Source organism: Manacus vitellinus, unplaced genomic scaffold, assembly GCF_001715985.3.
Source record: "Manacus vitellinus isolate BGI_N305 unplaced genomic scaffold, ASM171598v3 scaffold_6_pilon, whole genome shotgun sequence".
NCBI classification, from domain to species: Eukaryota; Metazoa; Chordata; class Aves; order Passeriformes; family Pipridae; genus Manacus; species Manacus vitellinus.
The window spans coordinates 22331900-22351492 of record NW_021940750.1 but is presented as its reverse complement, the minus strand read 5'-3'; the positions used below and the strand labels follow the sequence as shown (position 1 = coordinate 22351492).

At 37.7% G+C, this 19593-nt stretch overlaps 1 protein-coding gene across 26 annotated transcripts in view; it reads right to left on the bottom strand.

Moving 5' to 3' along the window:
- NRXN3 (neurexin 3) overlaps positions 1-19593 on the bottom strand; it is a 935277-nt gene that overhangs the window by 21380 nt on the left and 894304 nt on the right. For 25 of the 26 annotated variants that reach the window (XM_018082450.2, XM_018082461.3, XM_018082475.2 and 22 more), the window contains one exon: positions 16386-16461. In XM_018082450.2, coding sequence (XP_017937939.1) covers positions 16386-16461 — 76 coding nt within the window. Of the gene's footprint in view, positions 1-16376; positions 16462-19593 lie in introns of all 26 variants that reach the window. The other variant, XM_018082466.1, reaches the window with a different exon arrangement.

Below are 19593 nucleotides of genomic sequence, written 5' to 3'. Positions count from 1 at the left end.
TTGCTCATCTACAGCATTCAGGTATAGCTATGGGTGAAATTATTCCCTTTGTTTTAAAAAATAGGGATTTTCATAATTAAAACCCGATTTTATTCAGAAATATTTCCTCTCCTTTATTAGTGAAATTCTTCTTTTAAACTCAACAGTAATTTATCTGCCTTCCACATCTGCAACTGTTGCATGCCCTACAAATACTTTTCTCTATATATCTCTCCACCTTTCTCTCCACTAAAGCTTGTTAGTGAGTCAATTAAGGAAGTATCCTTCTAACCTCTCTGATTACAGTAATTCTGAAGTGCAGACAATAGCATTCATCATTCTTACTAAATACCTGCAAAACACTTTTAAAATCTGAGATAAACAATGCTACTGAAATACTAACAGTACACTTCTGGTCAAACACCTTACATGACATATAGGGCTGGGTGCTCTGTCAGATAAGACCAAGAAGATCCAGAACACTATCAAGTGCAGAAATAATAACAGAAGTTGCAATGACTATCTTTAAAGACACATCATATTTTCTACGCAAAAGGAGGGTTTATCTCTGCTCCTTTCAAGAATACTGATGTGCAGAGTACAGACACATCAACTGGGCTCAAAAAAGTAAGCGAAAGCCAGAAGCTACCTGATCACAGAAAACCAACAGGCATTTCTTATGGATTCAAACTGTGTAGAATAAAGTAGAGCATCGTAATGAAATACAGTAAAATATGTAGATGATATGCACCTTATAAAAACAAGCTGTTGTACTCAACAGATGAGCTTTGAAACATTCCAGCTAAAGTCTCCTATATGTTAAATCATCTAGATTTTTTTTTTCCAGACTGTGGTCTAAGGTGTAGCTAACTCTATATAGTGATTTTTTTTTCACATATAACTACACAAATTTAGCCCTAATACTATAAAATGCTAAATACTTTCTACTTTCATTAATCCTAAGTCACTCAACATCTCAACAGGCTGCCAGTTTCTTCAGCCATGTTGTTAATATAATTAGCAAATATGCAAGCACAAGTATATATACAGGAATCTACACACAATTTTTTGAATTTTTTTACTGTGAAAATATTTCATTTGCATCCAAATTCCAAGCTGCTATGGAGATCCAAGTGTTGACTGCTTCCTTTTCCAAAAGAAAAATCAACATCCAGTTCATAAATGCTCTGAACAAAAGGTTTGGAATAGAGTTATAAACAAGTGAGGAATGTGGTGAAAAAGTTCTGCAGTTGGTATTTTAAGCCCATTACCAAACATAGTCTCCCAGGAATTCCTTGTACATACAATTTTTTTCTCTTTTTTTTTTTTTTTTATATATGCAATGAATTTTCTAAGTCACTCTTTCTGATTTCATGCTCAGCTCCGGCAAACAATCCTACATTTGAAACTTAAGAGCATGATTTGCAATACACCTGCAGCAGTTTTACACTGATAATAATGCTTATATGCATTACTCTTAACTTAAATTAGCAGTAAATGAGAGGTAGAGCATGTGCATAATTTCTTACAGTAGAATCAGAGAGACCTGAAATATGACATGCAGTCCATCTCCTGGGGACAAGTACAGGATATTACCAGCACTCTGTTTTCACACCTAAGATATTTGATACAACTATTGGAAAACTGTCATCATATTACGTAACTAAATAATAGTTATGGGTTTTATATATATATATATACACACACACATATATATGTACTATGTATTACACAGATTCCCAAATCTTCGTTCGCAAAGCCTAGCCATGATTACACAGATATAAATATGTTTATACACCCATATATATAGATATATTTCCAGCACCTTTCCCAGTGCTCCAGTCAGAGACACAAAGCTCAAATTTATTGGATTTTATAAAACGAAACTGCATTTGTCATCCCTTAATCCTTTCTTGCAAAGAATCTCTTTCCACCGCACCAGTTCCCTATGCTTATTAAGCTTCCCAACTACATTCAGAACTCAGGATGTGTATAAGCAGAGGCTCTGCTGTAATGGAGCACAGAGATAAGAGTGGCTTTGTCAGTACTACCCATGAAATGACGTGTACAGTTCTATGCATTTCATTACCAGAATAGCACAAGACAAAACAAAAGAGAAAACTGATAAAGAGCTGCTGTTCAACGAGGAACAACAATCATTGCTCTAAGCTGATGTCTAAAATCTTTAACTTCACTGTAGATAGCTCTATTGCCTTGGTTAGCATCCCTTGAATAAGAAAATTGATGCAACATGACACACCACAGTAAAAGTTGTCATTGCCCTAACATGGCTGGATCCCAAGAAAAATGACCTCCTGGTGTGTGTATCTAACAGAAGGTTTAAGAAATCTGCAGGATCAAAATGCAGCTTTTACTTAAAAGTGAAGGAGAGATAACTGAGGTTAGAAAGTGAAAGATGAATTAAGACTCCAAGGTCTTATTTCAAGTCTTGCCTTCATACAGACCTTTAGGGCCTGGTCCACAAAAGGATTAACTATCTCTTTTCAGGGTATAAATCTAAAATTTAGATCTTTTAAGCAGATGCTCAGCTGCTCTAATATCCACAAAGCTCCTCTTAGCTGCTGGAAAAATTGTGGCAATATGGCTATAAAACATTTTCAGAGCTATTGGACATTCACACATGCAGCCATCCCCAGGATCTAACTACTGAAATTCATTTTAAATAAGCATGTTGAATGTGCAGCTGGCATCAGAGATTAGATCCCAATAAAATACAATAAACAATATTGCTTTTATAGGGATTTTAAGGCAAAAGCAGTAAGTATCAATAGCAACTGATATTCAAAGAACATCATACAGCTGGGCCCTCATTAAAAGTCTGCTTTTACAGTAGTCCAAATGGCATTTACTTAATTTGCTGTTCAGACTCCTAATTAATTAGCTTAAATGGAAACTAAGCAATTTTTGATGTGGAAAAAGAAACAAAACTGCTCAAGTTCCTCTGGATACTTTAGAAATTTTGTATGAATATAATGTTCTTACCTGAGGACTGCCAAGCCTGGCAGGTCTTAAAAATTTTTTAAACTATCTGAATAGGCAGCTTGTGTTTGGACCTTTGCCAGCCATGAGACAGGCCAACAGAACACTTGCAGTTTGTTATCAGGAAGGAAAGGTCATCTGGAAGGCAAAGAAAAAAAACTCTCCAGAAGAATAAAAAAATCTACTAGTAAATGAGGTATAGATGACTGGGATTAATTTTTCCTAAACTATGGGGTCTTCGCGTTTGCTATAGACAGCACTACCAGAACACTCATTCTTTAGCAGAGAATTGTGTAAATACCTTTTCAGAGGAAGCAAGATAGGGAAAAAAATACTGCACCACGTTTCTCAACTCTTCCTGCATGGAGTAAGAATTACTACCAACAGAGTGAGATAGACACACAAACGCTGCTTTCATCTTTAAACAATCCTGTTATTAGAATAGAGGTGCTGCAGGCACAACATCTGCAGTTTGTTTTACCATCTGTTTCTAAAAATATCATCTTAGTGAAGGAGACTTTTTTCCTCTCTCTCCAAAACAATTTTTGTTTGCTTTTTCTTTCCGAGGGAAAAGTGATGGATTTGGAAAACAGCATATGTGGAAAAGATCACACAGCTTCAGGGATGGACTTTACCATTGCTATTCAAAATATAATGAAAAGCTGTGAACAAACCAACTGAAGATTCTGAAAAATACTGGCTCAACTCCTGTGATAAATGTAATCAAAGGTTTTAGTCTGCTAACACAATTCATACAGAGCTAGTGACAGATGTTTTCTATAGAGAAAAGTACGGTTTAATGTTCTGAAAAACCTAACGGGGGGGGGAAAGAGTTGAAAAACTGAAGTAGTAAGAAGCCCTCAAGTTATTTACAGGTGAAGGTTACTAGTCATATTTTCAAAAATGACAAAAAGAGTCAAATGTACACAGTACTTCAAAACTTTCTACTTTGTTTTGTAACTAGATACTTTGCTAGAATGTGATCTTTTTTCTGGTTTTTTTTTTTTTAAGCATCTATTTCAAAATGAAAATGCACTGTATGGCAAAAGTCGAATTTTGCATTTCAGGAGTTAAAGAACATTTTCTTGTTTTGGATATGACACAGAGAATTAAGAATAAACTAGATGGAATTCCCACAGTATTTTGCCAGCACCAAATCTTATGTTTTTATAAAAAAAAAATAACTAGGGTATGAACATCTTCAACTACCTTCCAGTCTCTGAATTCCTTTTGGGCTTATGTGGCATGTTTAAGCACATGAAGTAAAGGGTGTGAGAGATGGAAATGTTAGAAGTTAATGATTCAAACAATCTATCCTCTGCAGAAGCAGCAGGTGCTTTGCTGAGGCCAAGTTTGCAGCCCCCAACCGAAGGGGAGGAGAGCTTTTTGGATGTGTGGTGGTGAAACCTTTGATCTGCATGAGAACAGCCCAGGGGCAGAGGGGGTGCACACCCACCACTGAAGGATGATCACAACAAACCAGCCTTTGTTTAGCAGCAAACTGGGTTTTGAGCCAGATAAGGAAAAAGGTTGATAAGAAACAGATTAAGAGACAGATCCTGCATAATGCCTTTATGTCCTCCCTCCTGATGAAGCTCAGGTGTAAAACTCACCCCCTCCACCTTCTCCCCTCCACCTCCCTTGGAGGAGGCATTGGAACATTCACACTAAGCCTGAAGGTACTCATCCTTTCTGATAAGGCACAATTGGCTCAACTAGCAGGCCTGAGAAACCCCAGTCACGTCTCAGAAGGGGTCATAAACCATCAAAGATGCCCAGAATGTCCCCAGACAAATTTCTGGCGATTTCTATGAGAGGACTGCACACGATCCACAGTGTTGCAGGAGACTGCTACCCATTAGCTAAAGGAATAAGAAAAGATCTGGTAGTATGTCCAGTTTGCTGCACAAAAGAGTACGTTATTCTGTTTCAGATATGCACCGAACTGACTTTCTCTCCAGCTGTCAAACCTTCTTTAATCCTCGCCACAGGTCTGTGAGAGTCCCCAGTGCCCTGACAGAGGCAAATGACTCAGAACCTCAGCAAAGGCACCTCCGTGCTGCAAGTTCAGATGTGTGCTGGAGGTCCTCTGTTTCAGACTGTGCCTAGATCTCAAATCTGAGTGTCACACTTGCCTTCACTCTCAAAACACCTCCCCCAAATGCTGGGATGTACTAACTGCTTTCCGAGTTATACAACAGCCAAAGGCTTGAATTAACAGAATTGAAAAGGAGTATGAGAAAGAGGAAGAGGCAAGATTCAGTCTATCCATTCCACATTTGCTTGTAAAGCTCCTAAACAACTTTATTCTACTATTTCAGTTCCCCAAAATGCTTCTTTTAGCCAGAACATAAACATGGCATTAATGGATGTGTAAATAGACACACAGGTACCAAGAGAGAGAGCATGCATGCATCCACATGTTTTGCAATATATTAATGATCTGTGTTTTAGCACTAAGAAAAATTAGCACACAGGAGAATCACAGATTCTAGGGGAAATACCAATCTCCAGGCACTCCACAGTAAACTTGTTACTGCACAGAGAGAGGTCAGGAGAAGAAATTAAAATTATACTTTGATACACTGGAAAATACCCCGAACTATTCACAGGACTATTTTTGCTCTTTTCATCTGTCAAATATAAAATTTATGAAGCCCCCAAGATTTCAGTAGTGAAAATTAGTAGTTGCTAAAACTAGTGTCTAAAACCTGTCATACTGGTTTCAGTACTAGGAAAAAAACCAAATTATTGACATCTATTAAAAAAAAAAAGAAAAAAAACCCACAAAATTGCTGTTCATTTCTGCTGTCCCTCAAAGACAAAACAACTTTTCCCTCTTTTTGAGGGACATGCCTCTGACATTTATTGTTCTAATACTGAGACGGAGTGAAACCTGTGAAGAGATAAAAGTGTTGGGATTTTCTTGTTGCTCTAAAATAAGTTTATTTTGAGATTTTGTACCTTTGTCTGTCTACTAGTCGTAGTTCCTCTTACATGCCAAAAGAGCAGCTGATGATCCTTATAACACCACCCCATGGGACCACAGAACTTCAGTTTTTATGAGACTCAACAGAAGCAAAGAAAGAGAGTCCTTGATTGTGGCTCTTTTGTAAGGTTTTAATAATGTATTTATTAGCATAATGAAAATGCAGAATAAAATAGGTTCTCAAATTAGTAGACATCTGAGATTTCAAATCAAGTCAGTCTAATTTTTTTTTTTTTTGGCTTCAATACTTAGTTTCAAAACTGGTATGGTCTTTGCCTCCTGCTCCTCACACAGCATTTAAGGTAAATAGTATTAAAGAAATACTACACATTATGTAGGAACTGGTATCTCCAGCTGCTTACAGCTGGGATAAAGCACAGATTTCTAGCACTTGTGAATAATAAATTGGATCTGAAATAGGCAGAAGGAAGGCAAAGTAATAACCTCTTTGACATAATTATTAACTTTGGTATCTCATTATATACTTCGGTTGAAAATGGAAGCAGAATATGTTTTCCTGTTCTACAGAGGTATTATTCCATGTGTTATAGTTCATGTGACCATCAGTACCTTTGAGAGCACCTTTAAGGCACCCTCAGGTCTAGGCATGGTGACCAAAAGAAATATATAATATAAACCTTTAGAAGCAAAAGTGTATCTCTGTCCCTAGTAAATGCTCAATATGTTTTCTCTCTAACAGATATTATATATCTTTCAGAAATCAGATAGTTTCTTCTTGTTTAAAGGTAACTAATCAGTTGCTATAGACATCTAAGGGTCTAATATACATACACTTGCTTTTGATGCAAAATCTATTTCTGAGTCATGTGCTAGCTCTTCTTTACACTGAATGTGTCATTGGCTATTTTTATTTTCTTTGCCATATATTTTATGAAGCTGAAAATCAAAGCTAACAGGGACAAAAAGCAAGTCCCAGCAGGTTGAAAATATCATATCTTAGTATTTTAGACATGTGTCAGCTTGATAACATAGGCACAGCACTAGAGGGATTGCCAGAATGTGACAGTGCACATGGCTTTGAGTTTAGAGAACACGCTTTAAAAAAAGACTGGAAGGCAGCAAGGGCAAGGTAGCCAGACTGTGGGTCTGATTCTGATCTTCTCCTGATCTTAAATGCAAAACCAGGGAAACTTACACCAGTTAAGTTAGGCTGAAGAAACTATGAAGTTTTTAAAGCAAAATTCTGACCAGGAGGCAAGTCCAAGTGATGTAAGTGCTGATATAAAAGATCTATATATTGCTGTCCACTCATGACATTAAATTATGTAGCCTGAGCATGGTTCATTCCATTGCATGTGTTAATTCTAGAGGAAAGAGTGATATTTAATGAAAATAATGTCACACCAGAGATCCCTGACACAAAAATACTTGACTGCATTAGCAGATCAGGAGTTGTACCTACTGTGTAAAAATACACAATAATATTACTTCTCACAACAAGTGAAGATAGCATATAGTATTAAAACCTAAACAATAACACTGTTTATTTGTACATTTTTGGTAGTTAGCAGTACTGTACAACTTTGGTGTGCTGAACAGCACTTTGCACCCGAATATCAGAGTCCATTAAAATACTAATTCAATCTCCTTTCGCTTCATCTCCACCTCATTTAGCTAGAAGCATTTCATTTACTCTGCCTTACAGGTAGGCAAATGAACAATATATGTACAGAGTCACAGAAGGAATCAACCGCAAAGCTGGAAGTGGTACACCAGAGTTCAGTGTTTTTATTCTCGGCATAAAAAACTGAACCCTGAGCTCTTCCCCTTGTTCAGTTACAAAGGTCACAAAACCTGAAGCCGACAGTCTACCCTGAGACAGAAAACAAAAGTAAGAACTAATTTTACAAGTGCCATATATCCATATAGATCTTCAGTGGGATAAAACAGAGCACAATGGGACCTTCCACAGCACCCCCTACGCCTTAGTGAGCCTCTCACTCCCTGCAGCAGAGGGACAGTCAGAGCCTAGCAGAGGCTAGTCAGAGGCTACATAAGGTAAGTAAAAGTCACCACTCAGCAGGACACAGCAGCTTTACCACAGCCTGGAGGTTACTGTCCTGATGCCCAGACACTTGATTTACTCATCTCAATACTCCAATCTGAAGGTTACCCTGAACTTCATGATGTAGGGGCTAAAACTCTGATTGTTCTGCTCCAATAACCTGCTACTTGAGCTAAAAAAATGATTCTTTTGCTGTTAGTCTCGTAACAGGACTGTTCTGGTCTCTCTGCCAGAGGGCAGTATTACACAAAATTGTGAGCTTGTTGATTATAATACAATTTTATAAGCAGTTACTCTATTTAAGCAATTGCCAAGAAAAAGCTTTAGATTCACTAGGAATTACTAGTTGTGAAAAACATAAAGATCTAAAATCTAAACCAGCCAAGCTTTAAATATTGATTTATTTAATAACTACACACAGTAATGTTTCTCAGACTGTATATGAATTAAGAAAACTGAACTGAGCATAAGATCATTGGTTCCCACTGGTGACAGAAAAGCTATCTTCTTTTTATCTCTCTGCAAGTACAGGAAACATATCTTGGTTAAGTTAAATGAAATAATTAAACAATTCCATGTTAGAGACTTGAACTTGTCCCTTCACTTTCCTCTTCTGGCAACTCTTATCTTAAACAGGTAAGTCTTATATCATGCTCTTATGAGAAAAGTTCACAGATTTCATCATCTCTTCTCTTCAGAACAAACTAACTTCTGCAAAACAACTGGAATTTTAGCTAGGCTAAAGATATATGTAAGTATGCTTTCTGTGATGTCATGATCATTATCCACAACAAAACTCTCTTCCTCTTCCTCCACTAACTTGACCTGATCCACTGATGCCAGCTGATGTATCCTAATGCACTGAGGACTCCTGTGCCATTAATGTAGCTAGTACATTCACCAGGAACTGAATTAAGGATACCAGGAAATGCACTACTGTACAAGACAAAGAATATTTTTTCTAAATAGTGTTTCAAGTCTAAGCAGACACCTGAAAACTCAGCTTGTTTTCTTCTGCCTAGTGCATTATTGCACATTTATGATGCATATGGCAGAAGACACTCCAGATGTGTTTCCACAGTTCAATTTATAAAAGTAAACATCAGCAAGCCAGTTTTCACCAGTATCATTGAGAGGCAGACATCACAGTGACAAACAGAAGACTGAACCCATACAGTGAAGATGCACTACTCTTAGAAATCCTAAGTATATTCCTAGATTTTTGTCTCCTACCTACAAATGAACTATGAACTGTAGATTTTAAAAATACATACACACAGACATCATCAGCAGCATGTGCACAGTGATATGTCCTTTCTAAGGCTGCCTTTTATAAAAAGGCCTAGGTACATCCCCTTTAACACACAGTCTGCACCCTGTGCAGCATTGTCTGGCACCTAAAGCACAGATAAGAGAAGTTCTTAGTCCAACACATCAGCATATACATACAAATCCCCTAAAAAGCTGCAAAAGAAGTCACTTTAGCATTATGCCAGTAATCCACTTCTAGGAGTGAAATGATAACAGAGTTTGAAAACTATTGAAAACAGAACAGCTGCAAACTTGGTTTTTCTTATGAAACTCTGTGGACATCTTGCAACATTCATCTTGAAGCCACGGGGAGACACTCAGAATGTCATTCAAAGCTTGGTGCCTCTTTGTGGATCCCCTCGGGCAGGTGAGGAGGGGAAGAGGGGAGGGGAAAGGGAGGAGGTATGACAGAGTGCTGAGGAGCTGAACACCAGCTTATGAACAGAGAACAGAATCACATAACAACACTGGGCCAGTGGACTCCAAGATACAGTGACAAGACAGATGAACACAAAGAAGACGCAAAATTGCTACTTGAGAAATAAAAGAAGAGAAAAAAATCCCCATAAAACAAAGTAGATATATAACTCTGAGGCTGCAAGAAGCAGCCAAGAGTATTGGTATAACACTTCCAAAAAGAATAAATTATAATGCAAATTAAAATCAAAACGATATCCCCCCAAATCATACACTACAGACTTGCTTGGTTAGCCTGAATGCGCAGCTCTGATGGAACACAAGATGGCATCATCACAGCCCATGCACCGGTTAATGAAGGCCATGGTTAGTTACATCAGCTAAACTACAGCATGCCAGAAAAATGATCTTGCACTGACCCAGAAATAAAAGATACAACAGACACTCTGCATTGCAATAAAATTCTTTTTATGCCATCTGCAGTTTGTAGGGCTCTTTACGTTGGAAGAATTTTTCCTGGGAGAACTCAGGGGTAAAGGAGAAGGTTTTTCTTCTGGGTGATTTTTTTTCCTGAACTCAATTAAAAAAAAAGGGAAAAGGGAAAAAATGGAATAGAGATTTTGCAGAAGTTTAAAAGAGATAGGGAGAAGAGAAATAAGAATAAAGGAAGGGTAAGACTCTTCATTCTTTGCACACAACTTTCTTGGGATGTCCAAAATTTGGATTTCTCAAGGATGGCAAGAAAAGATTTTGTTGCCTTTATTGTTTGCAGATCTATATCTCATTCTTGAGATGATTAAATCATTATTTTATTGGAATAACTCCAAAAATATAAATTGAAAAGTACAGCGATGATTTTAAAAATTAAAAAATAGCGGTATGGCACGATTACGAGCCAAAAAAAAAGGGGAAAGAAATATAAAATAAACTAAAATATCAATCACCAAAAATTCATGCGGCACAAGATGAGGTGAAACGATAGAAAATGTTCTTCAAATATATACAATGTATATATCCATCTATATATACACGGAGTATGTGTGTATATATTGATTGATATACCTGTATAATTTTTTGTTCTCCCTGCCCCACCATACCCCAAGGCTAATTGGTAGATGAAATTATCAATTAAAAGTAAATAAATAAATAAAAGGAAGAAAGAAATAACTCTAACAGAAAAGAAATTAACGTGCTTTGTTCACCAAGATATAACAATATCATGCATCTGTCCACACCAGCGAATGCCAGGGTTAGATGAAGGCATGAATTTCTGTGTAAACATGTGATTGGATGATAGGGGCTACTGCTGATATTGGCAATTTATTACTTTAGCATATAGACATATATGCATACTGTAGATATAGTGCATATATAGATAAAATATCCTCATGGGTGGGGCCTTTGGAGCTTACATAGGGAAGAAAGACCAATATGCTGAAAACCAATCTCAGTATTCCTAATGTTAAAAAAAAAAAGAAAACCAAAATTCCTGTAAGTCACCTGCATGATTGGTTAGTAAAACTTGCTTGTTTGGTTTTGGTTTGGCTGTAAGATTGTAGCTAGGAAATTCCATCAAAGAAGTAATGCTATTACACCCTGGGACACCTTTAGGTCCATATGGTATTCAGCCTGTGAGATGGGAAGTCTACTTCTCTGAGTACTTGGAGGCATGCACACAAGTTTAAATACCATTTCTTGATTGCAACATCAGAAATGGAGCAGAACTCCTGCTTGTCAGAGGGAGAGACTGGGGGTAACTGGGCACTGGATTGTGGGGTATGTTTCTCTTAGAAGAGCAACGAAAATTCCCTAGGTGCTTAAAAAAGGTTGATGCAGCTATGGAGCCAAATCAGTACTTCTCTTGGTTTCTTCAGTTAAGTTTTCTTCACTTTCAACATATTGGTTTTTGTACTGTGCTGGTTGTTTGGAGACTCTTGGAAGAGAGATTCTGCTTGTTTTCTGCAAATGAATCTCTAACCTAAACAGCCTGCAAATGGATGGGTACAGGCCAGAAAATTATAGATACAGACACCACACCTGTAGGATATGTGTCTCCTGTGGGTGGGTATGTGTACAAAACACTTTGTAATTTCCAGTGCAAAGAATTGTAGATTTTTGCATCTCTACTGCTGTCTGTAGTCCCTCATAGGAAAAGCTTACCAGTCTGATTAGACAATGCCAGCCTTATGATATATGAAGCCTTTTGGGAAACACAGAATAAATTTTTCTGGAGAAAAATCACATAAGAAATTGATGGGCTGATAGGAAGGGAAAACTGGCAACTGCACCATGGAAGAAACACAGGATGTGTCATGCCAGGAAGCTAGGATTAAGCCCCACACACCATTTCAAGAGGCTGTATTATGGGTTTCAGGTTAATTGGTGAGTGTTTGGGTCTCACTGTTTTGAGTAGTCCAACGAGCAGCTTTGGCTATGATCCCAATCAGCTGCCTGACCACTAGCATCCAGCCTGCCTTAACAGGAACAAGGGCAATGGTATGAAGAGACAGCAATAGCTGCTGTAAGGAAAGCATAATTATAATCCTCAAGGCTTTGAAGTCTCAGTAAAATGAGATTGTAGGGGTGCTCCTCATCTGACTGGAAAGAGATAAATGATTGCTTTCTTCATGATAGCACAGTGCTTCCTAGTCCAGAGTAAAGATATTTTCCTACATATCTTTCATTCCCTGAGAGTGGTTGAGTGACTGAAACACCACCATGGAGCTGTGTTCAAAAGCACAGTCTCAGGACCCTGGCTTGAGCTTTGAAGAACTTGAGTATTTGAGCCTTGGATCTCCCTGAAACAGGCTAGAAGAGAGTCCTGTACTCACACCAGGGAAAATGATCATGTTTCTGGCAAAGAAACAAGACGCTTTTTGGTACTGGGACAAGCATCATTTCCATAGGGACAAGAGAGGAACTGCTCTTGACTGTTAAGTTAATCCTTCTTCAGGGCAGATGAACAGTTTTATGTCCCTTGTATCATTTACATTAAGCCATTCTGGGAGATCTAGAGATGTAAGAGTATCTAGACTTGTTTGCAATAAGATGAATAGTGAGTATTTTTTATCAATGCACATGCAATGGTTTCTTTTGCATTACATAAAATACAAATGGGTTTTGCACAGCAGCTGTCATTGTCATCACTTAAAATAATTCCTTATATATACATATGTGTGTACAGGTGATATCTGTTGGCTGCCTCAGTCAGAAAAGGTCCTATGATAGCTCCTGCTTTTTAAGTGAATTCCCCAAAGAAATCACTTCTAGAAGAGGGGCAAAAAGTGGTAGCAGATCTGCTACAGTGAATGTCTCAAGCCAGCCTGGAAAATCCTGAAAGGAGCAGAGTGAGGAAATTGCCTTCACACCAGCTTCTTTTAAAGAGATGCAAGTGTTCAGATGCAGATGATATACTTAACAAGATTCAGATCTTGGATTCAACAGTGAATCACTAGTAATTATTAAGTGGCAATAAGATCTTGTTCTCATGTGATGGTTCTCATATGATATTTAGCCTCAAAGAGGACATGATTTTCAGCCTTTGAGTACACCAAAAACAAAGGCTTCAAAAAGACTCTGTGGAGTACCGCCTCAGATTCAGGACCAGGACCAAAGTAATATGTTTAGATATTGGGATTTGATTTTGACCATATGAAATCTGAAAATTTCTGATTTCCAGGGCCACATTCTCTGCTGCTCTTGTCTTGGTTATTGCACAGCAGGTTTATAGTGATGTGTACCATATCTCACAGCTGCAGCAGTGAGTTCAGTAACCTTTGCATTACTGGACTGTAGCACCGAGGGTGATAGAAGGCCAAGGCCTGGTGTTTGGCAGAAACTCAAGAGCTTTAAAAGCTACACATTATCAGAGCAACAAAAAGGAAACTGTGCTGGGTTAGGTCATTTAATTTTTCGTTTGCTATAAAAGGGATCAGGCAAGCCAGAAGGCAGTGACCTGTCAACAGAAGAGGATGAAGCAACTTCAAATGAGCCCAATTAAAAAAAACCAAACACAATAATATTATGTTTAAAAAAATCCAAACCCACACACTAGAAAATACAAGCAGGATAATCTGGATCCTTTTTTTCCATTATGTATATATTTAAACACCAGATCTTGGCATTTGACCAGAATCCTTACTTGGTTGGTGAAGTGTAAAGGCAAACATATCTGCTCAGCCAAGCCAGCACCACTGGATTTCGATAAGCCGGCTCAGATTGCTTTAGTGCTCCAGAGCAGAATGGGCTGCGTGAGAGTGCTTTGATACTGGCTGTATTGCAGACACTGGATGCTCTGCAAATGCAGACAATAAGTTAGACAAAGAAAATGAGTAGCACCATAAACCTGTTACTTTTCCTTCTTATTATGATGGAATGTGTTAAGTTTATGCAAAAAGGACCTGCATATTCCTCCTCCTTCTGGCGACTCTGTACACCAGTGCTTCTGAGAGCAGGAAAACTCAAAATCTGGAAGTGCAGACTTCATCAGCAAGGACCATCTGGGAGACTTATTTTTACATATAATCAAGCTAACTTTTATTCTCAATGCCATAGTAATTACCAAGAAAAGATTCAGGTTTCAGCAGCTCATGAATTTCACCTCTCTATGCAAGAGGAGTAGGGTGCAATAAAAGATACTGGGTGAAATTTGCAAGCATGTCTAGTAGTTTAGGAGAGAACCTTATGCAGATTTTCAGCAAATCATATTATTTTACACAGCAGATATTCAAATGTCTGTAGGCATTTATAGCTGACAACTGTAACGTTTAGCAGGATTTTCAAAGGCAAGTCATTTTTACAAATCCAGTTTGTACCTGTTTGTAGAATCAGATATCTAACTGTGTCAGGAAGGAGGTATTTTTAGTCTGGAAATGTTGCTCTACAGCAATCTGAAATTTCATGCTAAACATCCCGTTTTATCAAATTTCTCTTCAAACTTTGATTTTTCCACCGCTAGCACAAGTTGGAAACAACATTGCTATTACAATTTCTAGCCATTGAAGTAACTGTGATTTCTGAAACAAAAATGACAACAATGTACAAGAGGAGGAGTCTGATAAAGACCTCATTTCGTCCTTTAATTGAAATACTTGGCAATCAGAATATAAAGAAGAAAAGAAGTCTTGACATGTTAGTGAAGCTTTAATGAAATTACTTCTATCCATTCACTTACATATCATTTGTGGTACATTAGTTCTTTTAGCATGGTCTGATTAACCTCATGCCTCACTTCCATTATAATCACTGTGCTGGCATTTCATTACTACCTTTACTTAAACTCTCAGTACCCACACTGTTTAGACTTCACAATCTAGTATTATTTGGACTGCTTTTCTTCCAGATGGGGAGTTGAAAAACCCATAGAAATCTATGAAGAAAGAGATGGGAAGCAGGCTGAGCTATATGGTAACATCGGTCGCTGTGTCAGTGCCTTCCCTGCCATACAGGGAAGTCAAGGGTATGAGTGGAAGTTCCCAGCTACAAGGCAATGCCAATCTCAGGTTACTGCAGGACCAAGTTCTACCAAAAATGCAGGTACAGCGTGACAAATTGAAAAGAAATGTGAAAGCACTAGCCTTGGGTGAATTTTAACGTTATTATTGTGTTACTCGAATGGCTTCAGGACACTAGAAACAGAACATTTATAATACTTTCTTGGGATATTTTTAAGGAAAAAAAAAATCATCCCAAACAAAACAAAGCAAAAACAAACAAAACAAAGCCAAACAGAACCACCCCCCTAAACTATTTATATGTTTCACTTTTAAGGACAAAAAATTCTAAACTCCGTCTTTTTGTTTTAAATATACACAGAAATTCGATGATGTCTGTTCTCTATTATAGAAATGCTTAACTCATGGCAAGCCTCAAAAAAGAAGACTTGAAAAAGCCTGTAAGAAATAAAATAGACTGCAGTTGCCTGCTGGATATCACATCATATATCTCACCAGAAAGAAAAGCCATCAATATATCAAAATGTATCTGAAAAGGAGAAGTTGAGTCAGTTCCACATGGCCAGTCCTTCTGACTCTTTAATGGATACATTTTGAAGCATCACTGCAGATAACAAGGCAAGAATTACTACTAATTTTGTTATATTAGAACTATGTTTTGGTGCTCCCCAATTTCTCTGGGCTCACAGAAAACAAAATTAGTATAAACACATTACCGTGTTAACTGTATTCAAAATCCCATGGACAACTGTAACCTTTAATATCTATCTTCAGAGCAATTAAGAAAGATTAAACATTGCTAATAACCCATTTTTGTTTCACTTTTGTTTCTCTTCTGTTTTTCAAATGTTCACCCTCCCCGCTTCATAAATCTTCATTATTTGTCACACTTCACATCGATATTTTTGTTTTCCCACTGTGTCAGTAAAGTAACTTCTATTTCTGCAAACAACTTTATTCAAACCAAATAGTGACAACATATCTGTGTTTTGCTTTTGCCAAGTCCATGGGATCTGATGCTTGGCTGTATATTTTTATTTTATATACAGTGTATATATACATAAATGTATACATACACACACATATACACACATATATATATACATATATAACTATATATGTATACATTCACACACATATAAACATATGTATGCATTGTTTTTTGCAAATGAAATCAGAAGGCAAGCAAAACAAGACTGACCTGACTTACCTGTACTGGGTTCACAGTCAATGAAATCTTCATCGTCACTGGAACATTCAGCTGATGAAACAATGTCATCTGTAGTCTGGCATATGAAGCAAAGGAACAAAGGGAAAAAAAAGTAAGCTATTTGCAAGTCAAGAGGCTGTTACAGAGGTAACTAAGTATCCAAGAAAAGAGAGTTTCAGATTTGTAACTTTTAAAATATTTAAAGTTGTACCAAGCACTCCAGATGTGCCTGTGTAAATGTGCCTCCATTGAGTTGGAGTCTCCTGTCAAAAGAACAGTGCTTATTCTGTGCTGTTGAATATTTCAGGTGTGCATAGGTGCTGTGCACCTGCTGAGCTGTTTAAGTCAGCAGTGGATCACACTGATACAGCTGAACAAAGTACAGTGGGATATAATGCTTTTTTGGCTGGCAAACTGCCCTCCAACAGCCACAGTAGATGTGTCTGGTTGGAAGATGCTGGGCTTCTCAATAAATACCAGTATCATATAGAGTCAGACAGAAGGCACTTACTGAGAGACTTGCCATAGGAGGCATGTTCAGACTGAACATGCTTTCTGCAAAGAAAAATATACAAGATAGACTCAGATACTATGCATCACTGAGGCAGCTAGCAGTACTCTTTGCTACAAGTGATCCATCACTGAGGCTAAGTCAACTCCTGCTCTGTTAATGCACCTCTTGGGCTGGGAATCTGGTGGACAGTAAATATCTGTGCAGCCCAGTTGCTCCATGACGAAGAACTGCTGCACGGGTCAGGTGTGCCCAACATACAATCTTACCTGCTTGCTTAACAAGCAAACAGAGATATGACCATAACAAGGTTAATCAGCTAGAAAGTCTGTTTCTTAAATGCTTAAGCCATACTGTAACTGTTCACAACTGTTATAGGTTTCAGCACATTCTTTCAGCACATTCCTTTGAATTTCCAGCTGGTGATTTTTTTATTTTGTGTGTGTGTGTGCTGGTCTAATTAATGAGCAGCATGTACTGCAGCATGTTAGAGAGAAGTGTATTGGTGTCTCTCCCCAGCAGCATCTCCTGCCTGTAATTGCTGCAATTAGTTGAATTAGTAATGCAGACCATTAGGGAGAGTCTGTGGCAGCCTCTGGATAGAGGTTGTAATGTTCCTGCACGCAATGCAAAATTACCACAGCTCAGCAGCACTGGCTCAAATCACAGCTTCTGCTGAAACTGTCTCCCTTAACAACTCTTCCTTGAAGAGAGCTGCCTATTCTGTTGAGCAGTAGGATCAGTGGGTTAACTCCTGAAACAAAACACCTGAAATGTTCCTCACCAGGCAGGAAGCATTGCTGAACTTGGGAGCAGGGCAGCTGTACTTTAGTACTCTCAGTGAGTATTCCCAGGAATCTGACATCGTGACAAGACTTCCAAATCCTTATTCCTGAAAAAGACTCTCCAGCTTTAAATAACGTCTCCTTTATATTCGTATGTCTGCTAAGGCTGTCTCCAACATGTTCTCTCTTTCCTTTAAATAAGTATTCTGAGGTCTCAGTCTTTCTTTAGCCTCCTCTGCTCCTAGTGCTATGAAGTACCTCTGACCCCAGTGAGAAGTCCCTCGCTCTTCCCTCTCTCTTCGTATTTGAGCTAAGGGGAAAAAAACAGAACCAAGAAACCAGTCAGAAAGACTGAACCTAACATTTCTTCAGTCTTCATTTCCGTGGCTTAGATTGAGCAAAGAAGGAAAAACAGGATTGGTCAGCTGTAAATAAAAATTGTAAAAATAGAGTATCTGTAAAAGAACAGCCATGAAGTAAGGGAATCCTTATTGTATGTATTATTCAGTCATACCCAGCATTGCCATTTGGCAATGTTTTGTAGGATGCAATCTTGCAGTAGTTTCAGGCTTAAATACTTTCATTAAATACTTTTATAATCTTGCCTCAATGGGGAGTCAAGATTAAAAGGGACTGGAGGTAATATGTACAAAGAAATTTCCTGTCTTACAATGTCAAGGTCATTTTTTTAACATCTTTCAGTCATAAAAAGTGGAAGAATTCTGCTGACTTCTCTCTTAAAACAAGCTGGCTTTAAAATTTTGTCTGCACAAGAAAGAAGGAATGCACAAAGTAGAAATTTACTTTTATCAATTTTTCTGGTCTTGTCACATATATTTTAGAAAGTATTATTTATCCTGGTAAACTTTATAACTTATAAAATGATCACATCTTCCAACAGTGAAATGCAGCTGTCCCTGGGTAGAAAGACACTAGTTTTTAATTGCACCAATGTATAGTAATTTAGCACAATTTAGTAAACAAAACTATACTGCACGAAATTTTTAAGCAGATTAAATGTAGTTAGCGAAACTGGAGGTTTGTACTGTAGTTGTCTAAAGTTAAGGATAGCACTGTGAAAAAAAGAATAAAATATCCATCACTACTAGAATACTTCCTCAGTGCTAAAGGCCTGGCCTGGCAATTGGTTTTGGTTTCCAGGTTGAATTTAGAATGTGTGGATTTTGCTCTTAGTTGAAGATCTGACAATTCACACTTCTCATAGAAGAATAGTGATGATTTGCTCCAGTAGGAAATAAACAAAAATTATAACAATGTGTTGTAGTCACTTATCAGCAGCTATACCTATTCGATTACCCACTTACTTGCTCAGATGTAAGGGCTTCATGCAACATTAACTTGGAATCAAATCCAATTGAATTGACAATGTGATTGAGTATTTGTAAAGAATAAGGAGTTTCTTTATAACTCTTTTTTTCCTCTCTTGCTTATTAGGGGCATCATATGAAACTAGAAAGGTAGCATGCCCAATAAAAAAAACCAGGTCATATTTCTTTATACAATGTTGTTGGGTTTGTTTTTGGTTTTTTGTTGTTGTTGTTGTTTTAACTGGGCAACTCCTTGCAATATGATACTGGTAGGTAATAAATTTTGGAAGTGATTGGCCAAATTAAAGGTAAAAACATCCTTGCAAGGCTAGTAAGTACCCTCTACCTAGGTCCCTGTGCCAGGACCTGAAAAGTCATGAAGCCTGGCCCTTGTTTCTCTTCTTGATCAATATCCCATCTAATAAGCAGCTTAAGGCATCACATGTAACATATTTATGCTGCACTCTTAGATATGTGTACCAGATTATCTGCTATAAAATCCTCATGCAGCTTGCGTTGGTTCTGAACAGAGAAGGGCAGAGTCAGCCAGACTCAGACAAAATGCAAATGTATGATGTGCAAAA